General features: G+C 44.0%; 1 protein-coding gene across 2 annotated transcripts in view; it reads right to left on the reverse strand.

The window, feature by feature from the left end:
* ttll7 (tubulin tyrosine ligase-like family, member 7) overlaps window positions 1–13,777 on the reverse strand; it is a 192,638-nt gene that overhangs the window by 139,316 nt on the left and 39,545 nt on the right. For both annotated transcript variants that reach the window (XM_060830002.1, XM_060830003.1), the window contains exon 5: window positions 3,238–3,454. In XM_060830002.1, the coding sequence (XP_060685985.1) occupies window positions 3,238–3,454 (217 nt within the window). The remainder of the gene's footprint in view (window positions 1–3,237; window positions 3,455–13,777) is intronic.

A 13,777-nucleotide genomic window follows, 5' to 3' on the forward strand; every position in this document is an offset into this window, starting at 1 on the left:
ACACTCAATTTCTTTAGTCATCCAGCATTCCCTATAGTTACCTGCCTTTCCTTTCACCCTGACAGGAATATACTTTCTCTGGATTCTTGTTATCTCATTTCTGAAGGCTTCCCATTTTCCAGCCGTCCCTTTACCTGCGAACATCTGCCTCCAATCAGCTTTTGAAAGTTCTTCCCAATACCTTCAAAATTGGCCTTTCTCCAATTTAGAACTTCAGCTTTTAGATCTGGTCTATACTTTTCCATCACTATTTTAAAACGAATAGAATTATGGTCGCTGGCCCCAAAGTGCTCCCCCACTGACACCTCAGTCACCTGCCCTGACTCATTTCCCAAGAGTAGGTCAAGTTTTGCACCTTCTCTAGTAGGTACATCCACATACTGAATCAGAAAATTGTCTTGTACACACTTAAGAAATTTCTCTCCATCTAAACCTTTAACATTATGGCAGTCCCAGTTGATGTTTGGAAAGTGAAAATCCCCTACCATAACTACCTTATTATTCTTACAGATAGCTGAGATCTCCTTACAAGTTTGTTTCTCAATTTCCCTTTGACTATTGGGGGGTCTATAATACAATCCCAATAAGGTGATCATCCCTTTCTCATTTCTCAGTTCCACCCAAATAACTTCCCCTCAATGTATTTCTGGGAATATCCTCCCTCAGCACAGCTGTAATGCTATCCCTTATCAAAAATGCCACACCCCCTCCTCATTTGCCTCCCTTTCTATCCTTCCTGTAGCATTTGTATCCTGGAACATTCAGCTGCCAGTCCTGCCCATCCCTGAGCCATGTTTCTGTAATTGCTATGATATCCCAGTCCCATGTTCCTAACCATGCCCTGAGTTCATCTGCCTTCCCTGTTAGGTCCCTTGCATTGAAATAAATGCAGTTTAATTTATTAGTCCTACCTTGTCCCTGCCTGCCCTGACTGTTTGACTCACTTCTGTTCTTAGCTGTACCCGTCTCAGATCGATCTCTTTCCTCACTATCTCCCTGGGTTCCCCCCCTCCAAGTTACTAGTTTAAATCCTCCCAAGCAGTTCTAGCAAATTTCCCTGCCAGTATGTTAGTCCCCTTCCAATTTAGGTGCAATCTGTCCTTCTTGTACAGGTCACTTCTACCCCAAAAGAGATTCCAATGATCCAAAAATGTGAATCCTTCACTCATACACCAGCTCCTCAGCCATGCATTCATCTTATTCCTGCCCTCACTAGTTCGTAGCACTGGGAGTAATCCAGATATTACTACCCTTGAGGACCTCCTTTTTAAAATTCTACCTAACTCTCTGTAATCTCCCTTTAGAGTCTCAACCTTTTCCCTTCCTATATCGTTGGTTCCAATGTGGACAATGACCTCTTGCTGGCCCCTCTCCCCCATGAGAACATTCTGCACCCTCTCTGAGACATCCTTGATTCTGGCACCAGGGAAACAACACACCATTTTGCTTTTTCTCTGCTGGCAACAGAAATGTCTGTCTGTACCTCCGACTACAGAATCCCCTAACACAATTGATCTCTTGGAAGCCGACGTACCCCTCATTACATTAGAGCCAGTCTCAATACCAGAAACTTGGCTGTATGTGCTACGTTCCCCTGAGAATCCATCACCCCCTACATTTTCCAAAACAGCATACATGTTTGAAATGGGTATAGCCACAAAAGACTCCTGCTCTAGCTGCCTACCTCTCTTATCCTTCCTGGAGTTAACCCATCTATGTGACTGTATCTGAGACATTCCCCCCTTCCTATAACTGCCATCCATCACATACCGTTGCTGTTGCAAATTCCTCATCACTTCTATTTGTCTCTCCAACCGATCCACTCGATCTGATAAGATTTGCATCCAACAGCATTTATGGCAGATATAATCCGCAGTAACCCTTAAACTCTCTTTAAACTCCCACATCTGACAAGAAGTACATATCACTGCAAAGGCCATTTTTGCTCCTTCACAATCTACAAACCCAGAAAATAACACCGTCTTATTCCTCTACAAACACTGCCCCAGGTTAAATTAATAGTTATGGCTTATATTTTAAGTTTAATCAAGAGACTTATCTCCAAAAACATATAATCAAGAAAGAATCCACTGTGCCCACTACTGCAGCCTTTCTCTTGGACAGACTTAAAACAACAATTAACTTAAGTGATTCTGTGTTATGAACTTCGCCCAACAGCTCCTCCAAGATTAGTTGTGAAATTCACTGCTTGTTAATTTTCCCAGATGCACTCCGATGGCCAACGATACATGAATTCAAACAGCAAAGGAGGTAACTGTGGGTTTTCTCTCTCTCTCTCTCTCTCTCTCCCCCCAGATGTGAGGGGCAAGAATTTTACACAGAGAGTGGCAGGGGTCTTAAATGTGCAGACGGGTGATGGTGGAGACAGATATGATCGGGGCATTTAAGGCACATTTAGATGAGAACATGATTAAAGTATCCTTTTATTATCATGTGAATAGAATGGGAATGAAGGGATATGGACCAAAGGCAGGCAAGAAGGGATTAATTAGATTAGATTACCTACAGTGTGGAAACAGGCCCTTCGGCCCAACAAGTCCACACTGACCCGCCGAAGCGCAACCCACCCATACCCCTACACCTAACACTATGGGCCATTTAGCATGGCCAATTCACCTGACCCGCACATCTTTGGACTGTGGGAGGAAACCGGAGCACCCGGAGGAAACCCACGCAGACACGGGGAGAATGTACAAACTCCACACAGTCAGTCAACTGAGTCGGGAATTGAACCCGGGTCTCTGGCGCTTGTGAGGCATCAGTGCTAACCACCGTGCCACCGTGCCGTTACTTTGGCACAGCATTGTGGGGTAAAGGGCCTGTTCCTGTGCTGTGCTGTTCTACATTCTACCAACGATTCAATTACAAAACAGTTTTGCATTGGGAACCCAGTTCAAGATTTAAAAACTGTTGCAATGCTCTCACTGAGAATTGAGACTGTGGGCTGAGGCTGAGCTGAGGGTTGCTTTGTGAGATCAGGAGCTCATTAGAGAGGGAACATAGTTTTTTTTCCTCAGTCGGAAAGCAGGTTCAAAGCTCACGCTCTCGCTGACCATTCCCACCACCAATTTTGGGAAGACCAATTGTAAGCCCATGGTCCACTACTCCCTAGCATCAAGACAACTAGAAATCAAGCACAGACTGTGACCACACAACAACCTTAAAAAAAAGTGACATTTTTCTTTGAGTCAATGCCTTCAGTCAGAAGCACCTTACCAAGTTTGAGTCAGTGGGAGCGTGATACTTCTCTGTGCCCATGCGTACCAGCCCATCATTGTACAGGAATATCCGCAGGGGGTCGCAAGAGGTTACCAGGGTATAGATACGTAGGTCAAACTTGTAGCCCTCCAAGAGGAATGGTTTATCGAGGTATTCCTGCACGATTAAATGTTCTTGTGCTTGAAGCTTCTCACCACTTCTTATCAATGAGATTCTAGAGGAAGAACAAACAGCACAAGGGAAGTCACATGATAGGCTCATCCATAAGAGAAGTCTGCCATTCAGCCCATCTAATCTGCCTCCACAAATCAATGGGATCATGATTGATTTGGTAATCCTCAACTCTACTTTCCTGCCTTTTCTCCATAACCTTTGAATCCCTTACTGATTAAAAATCTGTCTTTCTCAGTCTTAAAGGCACTTAATGAGTATCACAACTGATGCCTCTACGGTGAAGAATTCCGCAGATACACTGAGTTCCTTCCCTGGTCATTGACCCCTGCACCAGGGGGAAACGTTTCTTCCTGTCTACCCAATCGAGGTCTTTCATTGGGTAAAAGCAAATTACTGCAGATGCTGGAATCTGAAACCAAAAGAGAAAATGCTGGAAAATCCCAGCTGGTCTGTCAGCATCTGTAAGGAGAGCAAAGAGCTGACGTTTCGAGTCTAACTGACCCTTTGTCAAAGCTGGTCAGCTTTGTCAGTTTTGACAAAGGGTCAGTTCGGCTCTAAACGTCAGCTCTTTTCTCTCCTTACAGACACTGCCAGACTTACTGAGATTTTCCAGCATTTTCTCTTTTGGTTATGCCTTTCATTATTGTAAACATCTCAATCATGTCCCACTCAGTTTTGACTTCTCCAAGAAAATCAACGCCGGTCTATTCAATCTCTCCTCATAACTAAAACTCTCCTGCTCACATCGCATTCTGGTAAATCTCCTCTGCATCCTTTCTCGCATGATTGCATCAATGAGTTTTCCTTATCCTAAGGTCAGAAATGGGGATGTTCGCTGACGATTGCACAATATTCAGCACCTTTCGTGACTCCTTAGATACCAAAACAGTCCATTTTCAAATGCAAAAAGTGCTGCACAATATCCAGAGTTGGGCTGACCAGTGGCAAGTAACATTTACGTCATATATATGCCAGGCAAAGGCCATTTCCAATAAGAGAGAATCTAATCACTGCCTCATGACCTTCAATGGTGCTAGCATCACTGAATTCCGCACTATCCTGGGGGTGAGCATGGACCAGAAACCCAACTGGACGTTCCACATAAATACACTGACTACAAGTGCAAGTCAGAGGCTAGCAATATTGTGGAAAGTAACTTGTCTCCTGACTCCCCACAGCCTGTCCACCATCTACAAGGCACAGGTCAGGAGTGTGATGGAATGCTCCCTACTTGCCTGGATAAGTGCAGCTCCAACAACACTCAAGAAGCTTAACACCATCCAGGACAAAGCAGCCCACTTGACTGGCATTACATCCACAAGCATCCATTCCCTTCACCAGCGAGGCTCAGTAGCAGCATTGTGTACTATCTACAAAAGGCACTGCAGATATTCACCAAAGATCCTCAGACAGCACCTTCCAAACCCATGACCACTTCCATCTAGAAGGATAACAGCAGCAGATACATTGGAACACTACCACCTGCAAGTTCCCCTCCAAGCCACTCACCATCCTGACTTGGAAATGTAAGATCATTCTTTCACTGTCATTGGGTCAAAATCTTGGAATTCCCTCCCTAAGGGCATTGTGGGTCAACCTACAGCACATGGACTGCAGCGGTTCCAGAAGGCAGCTCACACCCACCTTCTCAAAGGTAACTAGGGAAGGGTAATAAATGCTGGTCCAGCTATTAATACCCACATAGAGTCACAGACATAGTCATTGAGATATAGTGCACGGAAACACACCCTTCAGCCCAACTTGTCCATGCCAACCAGATATCCCAACCCAATCTAGTCCCACCTGCCAGCACCCGGCCCATATCACTTCAAACCCTTCCTATTCATATATCCATCAAAATGCCTCTTAAATGCTGTAATTGTACCAGCCTCCACCACTTCCTCTGGCAGCTCATTCCATACACATGTCACCCTCTGTGTGAAAACATTGCCCCTTAAGTCTCTTGTATATCTTTCCCTTCTCACCCTAAACCTATGCCATCTAGTTCTGGACTCCCTGACCCTAGGGAAAAGATTTTGTCTATTTATCCTATCCATTCCCCTCATAATTTTGTAAACCTCTATAAGGTCACCCCTCAACCTCCAACACTACAAGGAAAACAGCCCCAGCCTTTTCAGCTTCTCCCTATAGCTCAAATTCTCCAACCCTGGCAACATCCTTGTAAATCTTTTCTGAACCCTTTCAAGTTTCACAACATCTGTCCAATAGGAAGGAGACCAGAATTGCATGCAATATTCCAACAGTGGCCTAATCAATGTCCTGTACAGCTGCAACATGACCTCCCAATTCCTGTATTCAATACTCCCAATAAAAGAAAGCATATCTACCTGTGACTCCACTTTCAAGCAGCTATGAACCTGCACTCCAAGGTCTCTTTGTTCAGCAACTCTCCCTAGGATTTACCATTAAGTGCAGAAGTCCTTCTAAGATTTGCTTTCCCAAAATGCAGCACCTGATATTTATCTAAATTAAACTCCATCTTCCGCTTCTCAGCCTATCTGATCAAGATCCACATCCCAAGAGTAAACAAACATTTTAAAAAGTGCATTTCAGAACTATGCACAGTACTCTAGTTGTGGTCAAACCATTAGTTTATATAGCGCCTGCATTACCACCCCATTCTTAAACCCTATGCTTCCACTACTGAGGGCAAGTATCCCATATGCCTCCCTAACCACTGTATCTACCTGTTGACTACCTTAAGGAATCAGTGGACCCTCTGATCCTTGGTGCTTCCAAAGGTCCTACTGTTCATCATGTATTCTCTTGCCTTGATTGTCCTACGCAAGTGCATCACCTCACGTCTATCTGCACTGAATCTCATTTGCCACTGGCCAGCCCGTCTGTGTCCTCCTGTACTCTAAAGCTATCCTCCTCACTATTTGACACCCCACCAATTTTTGCATCATCCACAAACTTGTTGATCAACACTCCTACTTTCAGATCTAAATGGTGTGTATGCACCAATCCCTACGGAACCCCACTGGATATTGGCTTCCAATTACAAAAACACACCTCAACCATTACCTCTGCTGCCTGCCACTTGGCCAATTCTAGATCTAATTAGCCAAATTTCCTTGGGGTCTTACTGTTCCTCATGTATCCCATGCAGGACCTCCTCAAAGGTCTTTCTGAATTCCAAGTAGACTAACGTTGAATGCATTGCCCTCACCTACAAGCCTGGTCACCTCTTCAAAAATTTCAATCAATTTCATCCCTTAACAAAACCATGGTGATTGTTCTTGATTAATACGACCCTCTCCAACTGCAGATTAATTTGGTCCCGCAGAATGGTTTCCCCATCACCGGGTTTAGACTAACTGGCCCATAGTTACTCCTTCCTCACTTCTTGAATAATGGTATCACATTGGCTGTTCTCCAGTCCTCTTTCGTTTGTAATTCATCAAAGTCTGCAAGAAACCGACTATCCTTGCAGATAGACACACCTTAAGCACACCAACAATGTGTACCGACCCTTCCCTGTGAATTGGAACAAACTCAACTGTCTCATACAGGCTGGTGACTGCCAGACATGGGAATCTGCCTGCCCTTCTGAAACTGGGATTAAGATGCATTTTTGAGACATTAAACCAGAAGTGAAGGGTGCATTCTGGAATTATTGTGACTCAACAGGTTCCACTTACTGACGATCCAGATTCAAATCCCCGTTTGGGTGATGGGGGTTAATATGGGAAGAGTATTCGCCATGCACCCAAACACGTTAACAATCAACCCACTCATCTTCCTAACACACCTTTTGGGTGTAGGAGAGATTGTTTGTCTTTTGACAGGGGGTTGTGACCCGTAAGCTATTGAAGAATATTTGGATAGAAATGGTGGACAGGGAGATGGGGAAAAGGCAGGACACTAGCGGTGGGTAATAGAGCCAGTGCAGGCACCAAGGGCTGAATGGTCTCCTATGTGTTGCAATAATTATTCTATTGGCATTTCTCTCTCTCTCTCTCGCTCTCTCTCAGTTTCTTGCAGACTTTGGTGAATTACAAACGGAAGAGCGCTTGATGCTGACAAAAGTTAGTTGAAACAGAAAGTGTTTCTTTCTAGTATCACACAAATACCTCAAATTGAGTGAAAAAATCTACACATAAGAGGAAAAGGAAACCTTATTGAGTAATGTCCAGGTGCCCCAAGTGCCTAAGATTGTCCAGATGGTGGTTCAGTGGGACACTGATATCAACAGAATGCTACTACAGGACATGTCACACCAGCAGGTTTCAAGGGTATAGTTCCCTAGTCACCTCTCAATAACTGGGCAGTAACATACACATAAAAATATATGTCCCAGTGTGGAGAATGGTGTTAATAAAACAGCTAATCAAATAATCTGACAAATGAGATTAAGAAATGAAGAAACAACTGCTTATAATTTTACAACTACAAAAACAAATCAGCTTTGTAGAAATCTGGTTGCCCTGTGTCATCTCCAACTGCATTCGCTCAGATTACAACAGGATCTGGACCAGATGGGCCAATGGGCTGAAAAGTGGCAGATGGAGTTTAATTCAGATAAATGCGAGGTGCTGCATTTTGGGAAAGCAAATCTTAGCAAGACTTATACACTTAATAGTAAGGTCCTAGGGAGTGTTGCTGAACAAAGAGACCTTGGAGTGCAGGTTCATAGCTCCTTGAAAGTGGAGTCGCAGGTAGATAGGATAGTGAAAAAGGCATTTGGTATGTTTCCTTTATCGGCCAGAGTATTGAGTACAGGAGTTGGGAGGTCATGTTGCAGCTGTACAGGACATTGGTTAGGCCACTGTTGGAATAGTGCATGCAGAAGGATGTTGTGAAACTTGAAAGGATTCAGAAAAGATTTACAAGGATGTTGCCAGGGTTGGAGAATTTGAGCTACAGGGAGAAGCTGAAAAGGCTGGGGCTGTTTTCCTTGTAGTGTCGGAGGTTGAGGGGTGACCTTATAGAGGTTTACAAAATTATGAGGGGAATGGATAGGATAATTAGACAAAATCTTTTCCCTGGGGTCAGGGAGTCCAGAACTAGATGGCATAGGTTTAGGGTGAGAGGGGAAAGATATACAAGAGACCTAAGGGGCAACTTTTTCACACAGAGGGTGGCACGTGTATGGAATGAGCTGCCAGAGGAAGTGGTGGAGGCTAGTACAACTATAACCATTTAAAAGGTATTTGGATGGATATATGAATAGGAAGGGTTTGGAGGGATATGGGCTAGGTGCTGGCAGGTGGGACTAGATTGGGTTGGGATATCTGGTCGGCATGGACGGGTTGGACTGAAGGGTCTGTTTCCATGCTGTACATCTCTATGACTCTATGCTTAATCCCTTAATTCAACATCTCTTCATATCAATGATCTGTTATGTGGAATTAAAATACCTCAACAAAAGCAGATGACTGCAATGCCGGTTTATCTCAACCAAGGCAAAGGAGAATTTATCCATTTTATTCAAGTAATTAAAAAAATGAATTAACTGCAGTGAACTATGTTGTGAAGGTCCCCAGACAGATAATTACGGGAGTTTAGAGTGTATTGCTGGAAAAGCACAGCTGATCAGAGAGCATCCGAGTAGCAAGAAAATTGACGTTTCAGGCAAAAGCCCTTCATCAGGAAAGTGCTGATGAAGAGCTTATGTCCAAAACGTCGATCTTCCTGCTCCTCGGGTGCTCCCTGACCTGCTGTCCTTTTCTAGCAGTACACTCTCATTTCTGATCTCCAGCATCTGCAGACCTCAGTGTCAACTAGATAATTACAGGAGCAGATCTATGATTGAATCTGTAATCTGTTACTTGTTTTAGCGAAAGCAATGGTGGAATTGTGGGACATTTCCAATTCAAATCAATAGACAATTTCCTGTTGGGAACAGGAAATTCAGGAAAGCTGCACATCTATGATCTTGACCTAGATTCCTACAACAAGGCAGAAGCACACAGCCAGATGAGAATGAGACTCAACTTGACATTGATACTTTAGCTGCCAGTCTGGACTTTGCAAATTTGGGCTGAGTGAGTGTTCCACCTTTTGTCAACGTGCATTTGCAAAACCCACCACAAAACACCTACTGTTAGAGATGGGATTTTTCAATTGGGAGGCATTTGCTGAATAATCCCAAACGCACCAACAGCTACACCAACAACCGACTGAAATAACTAATCCAACTTTTAAAATGGCTCATTTATACTCACTAGATATTCATCAACAAGGATCCATCCGCTGCAAATTAAAGCAATGTGTTCAGGCTTTACACCTTCTGTTTTAATTATCCAGGAGCCCATAGTTCACCAATGGTTTCTCCATGGGAATGTTTCAGCCCAAACACCCTGTTCTTTCTTGGCACTGATGATATGAACTATCTGACACTAAGGACAGAACCTGCACCCATGTCGTATTCCCCTCAGTGCTCCACTCAAACAGCTTACTGAATTTTGGGTTCAAGGTTTGAAGTGGGAATTAACCCACCACCTTCCACCTGACAGGTACAAACACTGCCACACAGCCAAGATAACATAGCAACACTATAGATGCAAGCCCAGAGTGCATCCGTGCAGTTAACAACAAATCAAGCTCAGATACCTCACCTATCACTTTCATTCACAGCTTAACCTTGAAATATCCAGAATGATTTGATAAAATTTGAATTTTTGAAGAAACTGCAACATTGCACTTGAACAAGAATGCCAGCCCATAGACCAAACCACCACCGAAGTGCTCTGTCTGCTTAAATAAAATAAATTGAGAATCGAGCTTGACAAAATGGAGTGGGATGAAGTCATTAAAAGAACACAGGACTACAAAAGGCTGGTAGGCAGAGCTATAATCTTGTACACGTACACTACCTGAAATACTTACAGATGAAGTCTCTTAAAGGCAAGGGTACACATACAACATGGAGGCATAGATTCGTACAGCACGGAAATAGGCCCTTTGGTCCAACCAGTTCATACCGAACACAATCCCAAACTAAATTAGTCCCACCTGCCTGCTCCTGGTCTATATTCTTCCAAACCCTTCCTATTCCTGTATCTATCTAAATGTCTTTCAAATGTTGTAATTGTACCCACATCCACCACTTCCTCAGGAAGTTCAATCCACATGTCAGCTGCCTTCCGTGTAAAACAAAACTGAATCTCATGTCTTTTTTAATTGTCTCTCCTCTCATCTTAAAAATGTGTCCCCTAGACTTGAAATCCCCCATCTTAGAGAAAAAGACACCAACCATTAACCCTATCCATACCCCTCATGATTTTATAAACTTCTATAGGTTGTCTCTTAACATCCTAAGCACCAGTGAAAAAGTCCCAGCCTTTCTTTATAACTCAAATGTTCCGTACTGCAACATCCTGGTAAACCACTTCTGAATCCTCTCCAGCTTGGTAATATCCTTCCTCTCACTAGGAGACCAGAACTGGACACGTATTTCAGAAGAGGCTTCACCAAGGTCCTGTACAACTTCAACATGATATCCCAACTCCTGTACTCAGAGGACTGAGTAATGAAGGCAAGATGTTTTAACAAAGTCCCGCCCGAAATCTCAGGTGTAAGTAAAAGAGTCTTGATTCTTATTTTGCAGAGAGTAAAAACAATGACTGCAGATGCTGGAAACCAGATTCTGGATTAGTGGTGCTGGAAAAGCACAGCAGTTCAGGCAGCATCCGAGGAGCAATAAAATCGACGTTTCGAGCAAAAGCCCTTCATCAGGAATGCAGGCAGACAGCCTGAAGGGTACAGAGATAAATGAGAGGAGGGTGGGGGTGGGGAGAAAGTAGCATAGAGTACAATAGGTGAGTGGGGGAGGGGATGAAGGTGATAGGTCAGGGAGGAGAGGGTGGAGTGGATAGGTGGAAAAGAAGATAGGCAGGTAGGACAAGTCATGGGGACAGTGCTGAGCTGGAAGTTTGGAACTGGGGTGAGGTGGGGAAGGGGAAATGAGGAAACTGTTGAAGCCCACATTGATGCCCTGGGATTGAAGTGTTCCGAGGTGGAAGATGAGGCGTTCTTCCTCCAGGTGTCAGGTGGAGAGGGAGTGGCGGTGCAGGAGGCCCAGGACCTCCATGTCCTCGGCAGAGTGGGAGGTGGAGTTGAAATGTTTGGCCACGGGGCGGTGTGGTTGATTGGTGTGGGTGTCCCGGAGATGTTCCCTAAAGCGCTCTGCTAGGAGGCGCCCAGTCTCCCCAATGTAGAGGAGACCACATCGGGAGCAACGGATACAATAAATGATATTGGTGGATGTGCAAGTAAAACTTTGATGGATGTGGAAGGCTCCTTTAGGGCCTTGGATGGAGGTGACGGAGGAGGTGTAGGCACAGAATTTGCAATTCTTGTGGTGGCAGGGGAAGGTGCCAGGACGGGAGGGTGGGTTGTAGGGGGGCGTGGACCTGACCAGGTAGTCACGGAGGGAACGGTCTTTGCGGAAGGTGGAAAGGGGTGGGGAGGGAAATATATCCCTGGTGGTGGGGTCCATTTGGAGGTGGTAGAAATGTCAGCGGATGATTTGGTTTGCGAAAGTTGGTAGGGTGGAAGGTGAGCACCAGGGAAGGTTCTGTCCTTGTTACGGTTGGAGGGGTGGGGTCTGAGGGCGGAGCTGCGGGATGTGGACGAGATGCGTTGGAGGGCATCTTTAACCACATGGGAAGGGAAATTGCGGTCTCTAAAGAAGGAGGCTATCTGGTGTGTTCTGTGGTGGAACTGGTCCTCCTGGGAGCAGATACGGCAGAGGAATTGGGAATACGGGATGGCATTTTTGCAAGAGGTAGGGTGGGAAGAGGTGTAATCCAGGTAGCTGTGGGAGTCGGTGGGTTTGTAAAAAATGTCGGTGGCACAAGGAGACCTGGTCACCATTTATGACTCACCTGGTGATTCTCACATTCCTAATGACATTTACAATTTACCACTAACACCAAGGGATATGGGGACAGCACAGGAATATGGTGTCGAGGCAGATCATAGAATGGCAGAGCTGGCCTGAGGGGCTGAACAATCCCCATGCCGTAAATCTAGGTAGTATTTCTTAGTGCACTTTGGCCATTTTTAATTTGGTTTCATATGATACTCACTGTAGTAATCCAGCAAGGTCACAAATCTATTTTGTACTAACATTCAGCCAATATATAGTCACTTTGCAATCTTTGTTTCCTAATTACCCGGATATATTAAGGTTTATTACATAATTAGCAATCAGCCAGAAATATATGACTGAGCAAGCAATGTGCCTCAATTAAGTTCTAATTGAAGAAATATTAAAAATAATCATGTGGCTATATTAAGACTGGGTTATATTTAAAACAGCCACAGTTTAAAAGCTCTTGTAAGAGTCCACTATCCTGGAAAAGCACCAAGTCAGATAAAACGAGCTCATCTAGGATCTATTCTGGCTTTGACCATCCCAGTGATGAAACCAAACAACAAGACGATCTCTACCAAGTCATAAGGCACGATGAAAGCAACATTGTTCCCATGAACGTATGATATGCATGAGCCAGTCAAACAATCATTAAAATGAAATGACACAGACATTGTCTACGATGAAGTAATGCTAATTTAAGCAAAAAAAGGTCAGGGCTTGGAGTAACATCTTTGCAAATTAGTCACATTCTGGATGTTTCCAAAAGCAAGATCTGAAAGAATTGATATCATCAAAGGGCTGAGCTTCTCAATCTTGATCCTCACTTGTATGTTTAATTTATTCAGTCACAACTTTGTATCAGCCTGATCGCTTGACTAAAGCTGTAAAAGACCCTTTTGCACTGACCAATGAATCCTCTTCACTTTAAAATAATCTTTTTTTCAAACTTACTGTTTGATTCCATGTTTGGCTGACTTGGACAAAACAAACATTTACTTCATTTTATTGTGTTAATATGAGTTAATAATACAATCAGGAATTAACTTAAATAAAATACTTGGTTTATTAAAGAAAACCTTACATTGCATGTGCTCCTATGTTCCTATCTTCTGGTTTGTGGGATCTTGCTATGCACAAAATGGGCTGCTATCAAATAAAGCTTCTGAGGCCATAATAGGTGCTATATAAATGCAAGTAAGACAATAAGGTAAAGGGACAGGAATAGGCCATTCGGCCCCTCGAGCCTGCTCCGTCATTTAATGTGATCATGGCTGATCCTACATTCCTCACACCCACCCTCCTGCCCTTTTCCATTAACCCTTGATTCCCTGACTGATCAAGAATCTACCTCAACCTTAAATATACACAGGGGCTCTACCGCCACAGCTCCCTATGGCAAGGCATTCCTCTCAACCCTCGGAGAGATAAAATTCCTCAACATCTCAGTCTTCAATTGGTGCCCCTAAATTCTGAGACTGTGCCCTCTTGTCCTGGATCATCCCTTTTATTCTCCCA

The sequence above is a fragment of the Hemiscyllium ocellatum genome, chromosome 9 (assembly GCF_020745735.1).
Source record: "Hemiscyllium ocellatum isolate sHemOce1 chromosome 9, sHemOce1.pat.X.cur, whole genome shotgun sequence".
In the NCBI taxonomy this organism is placed as follows: Eukaryota; Metazoa; Chordata; class Chondrichthyes; order Orectolobiformes; family Hemiscylliidae; genus Hemiscyllium; species Hemiscyllium ocellatum.